This window comes from Gavialis gangeticus, unplaced genomic scaffold (genome assembly GCF_001723915.1).
Source record: "Gavialis gangeticus isolate Ggan-Ray unplaced genomic scaffold, GavGan_comp1, whole genome shotgun sequence".
Taxonomy (NCBI): domain Eukaryota; kingdom Metazoa; phylum Chordata; order Crocodylia; family Gavialidae; genus Gavialis; species Gavialis gangeticus.
The window spans coordinates 22,363,001-22,369,026 of NW_017729011.1; the positions used below are offsets into that span (position 1 = coordinate 22,363,001).

A 6,026-nucleotide genomic window follows, 5' to 3' on the forward strand; every position below is an offset into this window, starting at 1 on the left:
TTCATCTCAGTTCATTTTAGTAGTCTAGTGTTGAATTTAATTCTTACCAGTATCCTGTCTTTAAAACTGCTCAGAAGAACCCCACTGAATTCAGTATATTTTATTCAACTTATTCCCAATGATCAAGTTACTGATTTAAGTGTATACTATGCATATATTCTTACTATATGTATATTGTGCATGCCTCTTAAATATTCCCTTTATTGCTACTTGGTGCTAAAATCAGTACCACAATTTTTTTTATTGTCAAGGAATGTTTTTCTTTAATTTTTTAAATAACACACATAACATTTTAAAATCAAATTAGGACTTTCTCAGTTTCATAATTTGCAAGAGGAAAAACCCTGGAATATATGAACCAAAATGGTATAACTGGTCTTTGAGTAATCAATATTTTTTTTTTCTTTTCTACTTCCTAGATTTTCCAGAAGGTCTGACCTCTGTTATATTTGTTGTAACGAAGATTGGAGTCCTCAACTCAACGGTCTTCAACAGCCCAAGCTTGAAATCTGTCACCAGTTTAGCTCTAGCAAACAGCGGCATCACAAAAATTGAACCTGGAGCCTTTTCTGCTTTCCAAAGCCTCACCAAACTCAGTTTATATCAAAATAATCTGACTACAATTACAGCTTCTTGGCTTTCCAAGCCAGAGCACTTAGAAAATCTTACCCTGTCTCAGAACATCATTCAGGGAATAGGGCCCTCTATGCTGTCCCATTTCTCTAACCTGACAACACTTCATTTGGCAAACAATAGAATTAATATGATTGCAGTTGGCAGTTTAAAGCATTTGTCTAAACTAACCTATATAGATTTATCTGGTAATAACTTATCTACCTTAACAAGACATGTCTTCACTGGGTTGAGGTCTCCAAGAATGAAATTGGGTGACAATCCGTGGAATTGTTCCTGTGAACTTCAGGATTTTGGATTCTTTTTGCAAGGTAACGTATGACATAACTTCTGTTTCCTACAGTGCTCGGGTAGCAGCAAATAGGTTCCAGTTAGTGGACGTAACTGGAAGTCTGTCGGCAAAGAGTCACTGGTAGTAGACCTGGGAAACCTCTTGGAAGTACTCCAGAATGGATGGTAAAAATTGGGGTGTTCAGAATTTTAAAATCATTTATAATAATTTGTTGAATAATCCTGTATGCTACCACTAGATGTTACCTTCACTGAATTCTTATTTATGGTTCCCAGTATCAACGCTGGGGCTACATTATGTTGGGCAATGTATTGTAGATCATTGTCCATAGATATACGTGTTACCTAAGACAATGATTTATTTTGAAGAGTGGGAGTAATTTTTCCATGATCCAAGTTTGTACTGTGAAAGCATAATATTTGAGAGAGAAGCTGAACTATTTTGGGTTGATAAGTATATTTTCAGATTGGAGGAGTTATGCACAACTGTGGTATTATAACAGTTTGTCAGCATAAAAAAGAGACAAGGCAGTTTTGATCCCTAATGAAAAGTGAATGAACTAATTTGTGTGTGTGTGTAAATTAATTTACCAAGTTTAAAATATTATTTTTCTTTCACTTAATTTATAAATCATTATAGATCAAAAGATTGATGACTTCAGTTCACCGGCCAAAACCAATGCTTAAATATTGGAATGCAATAGTTCAAGAAAATAAACCCTGTGCTCTATCAGTTAACTTAAATAATGTCTAGTACAGATGGAAAATGTCTAATGGGCAAAACCAGAAAGATTTTTTTTTTAGTACAGTAACTAGAAAAGAGGGGGATTAGCAGGTCATCTAGCTATCATCCTCATCCACCGATATATTTGAGAATAAAATCGGAGGCCAAAACATTAACATTTCAGTGTATAAAGTCAGATACTTCCATCAGATTTAGCCCCTTCAAGTGGGCTGGTTTTTTCCAAAGGTATTGAGCCACCTGCACATTTCACTTGATGGCAGTGGGAGAGTATTAAGAGTTCACAGTGGTGAGGATCCCTGACCCTATAGTAGCCACAGATAAGTTGTGTGCTATTTGTTTGTACAGAGCTGATGAATGCCTCTCTACTGGAAGACGCTTCATCCGTGATATGCCAAAGCCCAGCAGGCATGAAAGGGGTTTTGGTTTGGAACACATCCGACTTCAACTGCTCACCTGAGCTCCCATCACCATTCCTGACAAGCGTCTTCCATAAAGTTGGATTGCCTCTGGTGCTTATGTGTTTAGGTATGTTTCCATGTGTTTTCCTGTACTTGGTGTTATATTATTAAGTGGAATTAAGACGCAATGTTGTGCAAACCTTCTTCCACATCCAAGTAGGGGTTATTTGGACGTACTAGGTGCCTCATTGCTTTGTTCTGTGGCATGCTCCTTCAAGAGCACTGAAACTCGTTACGGTTTCATTGCAGAAGCAATTGCAGGCGCAGTTTCTGTGCTTGGGGGATTTAAAAGTAAATACAGTTTTCTGAGCAGATATGTTGGAAATATCTGAGCACTAAATGCTAGTATGTACACTACTAATATACATATGAAGATACTTAGAAGGTCAGCTCATCAGCTGAGCCATTTATATTGCAGAGCTACACAGGCAGTTTCAGTGACACTAAGAGATGTTCACGGTGTCCCCTAAAGAGCTCGTGATCCCAGAGATGGGCTGGGGGAAGCTTTGCAAAAAGGCTTGTGCTACAAAGGCAACTTATTATTTTGAATGTCTTACGAAATACATGCAGATAACCCATGTGCGAGACAGGCTTGAGAAGAGGTATGCATAAGATCAGAATCTTCCACATTAATAAAAAATTTTGTGGGGGAATAAAAAAAAACAAAAACCCCACCAACCCCACACCTGACCCTTCAGGGCAAGAACTTGGGAGAAAATTCTCCTTTTTTATTAAAACCCTTGTTTGTGCAATAAAAATGGAGTAGCACCATACTTCATTCCTGCTGTTTAATTTAAGTCACATTGCTACCATTCTTTTTTTTTTTTTAACTTTTCTCCCTTAGCTTTGTCTTTAGACGGTTTTTTCTGTCCTTAAAACACATTTGGATGGGATTCATGAACATCTCCACAAGAGAAGGCTGAGAGGGGATCTGGTGGCTGTCTATAAACTTGCCAAGCGGAACCAGCAGGCAACGGAGAGTCCCTGTTCCCCCGAGCACTACCTGGATTAATGAGGAATAGTGGCTATAAGTTAACGGAGAGTAGATTCAGACTAGACATCAGGAGGCGCTACTTCACTGTCAGGGCGGCTAGGATCTGGAACCAGCTTCCAAGGGAAGTGGTGCTGGCTCCTACCCTGGGGGTCTTCAAAAGGAGGCTGGATAATCACTTAGCCGGGGTCATTTGATCCCAGCATTGTTTCCTGCCCATGGCAGGAGGTTGGACTTGATGATCAGCTCAGGTCCCTTCTGACTCGACCAACTATGAAATGTATTGCTCCTCACTTTTTTTTAATTTAATTTTTACTGTTTTTTTTGCAGCGTTCCTTTCCTCACTTTTGTTGCTGCTTCTGCTCTGGGTGGTGAAACGAGATAAAAAACAAGTGCAACCAGGCAGAGATGCTACCGTTGAAGATGGTGATGGAGAACAAAAAGGCCCCATGAATGCAATGACCAAGAGAATTAGGAGCAACAGACTTTATGAAGAAAAGGTACAGGCAGCAGAGAGTGACCAGACTCCACAAAGGAGAATGCACAAAGGTCGAGCAAAATCTGCCTCAGCAGTTATGTTGAGAAAGGAGTTTGAGCAGGGTACTTCTCAGCACTGTAGGCCAGTAGTTGGAAATGGGAAGCCGCTGAAACCCCCTTGTGTAGCAACAAATGAACAGACCTATGTGGAAGGCAAAAACGATGCAGCAGAGCTCTGGTATTTTACTAGCTTGCCAGATTGGAATAAAAAGGCCGTGCTCGGTCATGATCCAAACATTTCGCCAACTAAGCTACATCTAGAAACTTTGAGAGAGGATAGTTCAGATCTGTTAAAGCCATCACCGAGGGAGTGTGGGATTTCAGAAGTGCCACAGAATGATGAAAGGAAAGGAAAGGCTAATACAGAGACTTTTGAACCACTCTTGTATTTAAGCGTTGCTAGGACTGAAGAACCAGCCAGCCATGCTGAACCAGAGGGCGATGGTGTTACACATGCAAATATGGGCTCTTTTTCTTTGCGAAGAGTTTTTACGTGGCCATATGAAAATGGCAAAAGGGGCCAAGGTCAGAAGTTTTTTAATACTTTGGATTCCTTCAAGGCGCAGTTCTGCCTCCCCACTAGTGACCCTGGCATACCAGCACCAGTCAAGAAAACAGAAACCAAAGATGAGCAAAAGAGATCTGACCTCCATTTAAAGGTGGTAAAAGAACATCAGACACTTGATCTTTTCAACACTGGTGGACCTAACTTAACTAGAGATGTACAGCCAGTAAAAGCATTAGTCCATACACCAAAGAAAAGATCTAAGCAAGCAGCTGCAATGGGACATGCATTCAGCTCGCTGTCTAGAAAAGGGCTCACAGCTCCTAAGAGCATAAGAAAGAAGTGGAGCAACAAACAGGGATCTTCTCAGGCTGGAGTCTGCAATGACCGTCTTACCTCTCCAGCCTCCTTGAACCCAGCTGACCGCACTGGCTCCCCTTGTGATAATACATTACTCACAAGTAACAAGTACAGCTTCATTGATCTGCTGCACGAAGTTGTGGAGAATCGTGGAAGATGGACCAGGGAGAGGTGGCAGCAGACGCATCGGGCGCAAAATGTTAGCCAGCCCCCAATGAAACCTAAGTAAACTTGGGTTACATCTACTCCGCAAAGCTGCTGTGCCCCAGAGAAGTTCCACGTGCTGAATACTGTCTTGTGAGTCAAGATCATTGCCCAATACTGGGGAAAGGTGTTGCACTTGACAGCAGCGGTGGCCAACATCCGCTTCAGATGTGTCTACACTTCAGTCACAGCAGCTCTTCAAAAGGGTCAGAGAGCTGGCCCTGATCCTTAAAGCATTTGGTGACCAAGGTTTGTCAGTCCAGCAGATTGTATAGGCCAAAATTTAAATTGATTTTCTATTTGTGCCTGAAAAAAGGTAGGCGATAACTATTATCATATCCTTCTAACTGTTATCCACCCTAAATAGCTTACTTGATTTTTTCCTTAGGTGGATGGACCTAGTGCCTTTACATGGGTGCAACCTATTCCTGGTGATAATATAAGAGTAAACAGAGGGCTAGTGTCATTTTATATGAACAGCGCAGTCTCCCTCATAGGCTTTCAAGTTTTAATTTTAGACTTCACACACTGTATGTTCCATTAATAGCAGGTATTAATATTAATAAACTGTGTATCTAGAAATGTTTGTCCAGACTGAGCCATAATTGATGGCTGCTGTTCTGTAATATCAGATCTAGTTCCCTGATCTTTCGTGGCTTTTCTTGCAAGTGAAAACAGATAATTGTTTGTTAGCAGTTGCATCCCGCAGACACCTGCTCATTGTTTGCAGTTGCATCCCGCAGGTATCCACTCTGTTTTTATGTCTGTATTTGTTGTGGTTTTGATGGTAAACCAGAAGGAATATATTCTCTCTGTGCTGATATTTGCTTAGAAATGTTTTAATTACTCCTATTATCTAAAAAGCACCCAGCTTTTTGTAGTGGAGTAGCAATTCTGATGTGGATGTATTTTCATTGGAGATACTTGTTTAGCTTCTCAAGTTTCATTTGTTCACAAGTGCACCATATGATGAACTGGACATAGGATTCCTCTGCCCTACTTCAAAATTTGTTGTTATAAAATTTTGAAGGCCAAATTTTTGGAAAGTATGTTAAAAAAAAAAAGAAAAGAAAAGAACCGGTATAGATTCATAGAGCGAAATTCTCAAAATTTGGAAGCATTTTGTTGAACAGGAAGTCTATTTGTAGTAGTAACCTTCTCCCTTCCCTCCCATCCTCCCTCATACACTAATTTATACTCACCCAAATTGGATATGGGTTCTGTTGATTGCTTTTTCCCTTGGCAAGTATCTTCATGTGATCTTGGGCCTGTGAATAAAATGTGGGCTGCCATTACTCCTGG

At 40.4% G+C, this 6,026-nt stretch overlaps 1 protein-coding gene across 2 annotated transcripts in view; it reads left to right on the forward strand.

Moving 5' to 3' along the window:
- The window catches only part of LOC109293043, a 12,354-nt gene extending 6,328 nt beyond the window's left edge, over positions 1-6,026 (forward strand). For both annotated transcript variants that reach the window (XM_019510826.1, XM_019510825.1), the window contains 3 exons: positions 420-944; positions 2,015-2,194; positions 3,449-6,026. In XM_019510826.1, the coding sequence (XP_019366371.1) occupies positions 420-944; positions 2,015-2,194; positions 3,449-4,749 (2,006 nt within the window). In that variant the 3' untranslated portion in view covers positions 4,750-6,026. The remainder of the gene's footprint in view (positions 1-419; positions 945-2,014; positions 2,195-3,448) is intronic.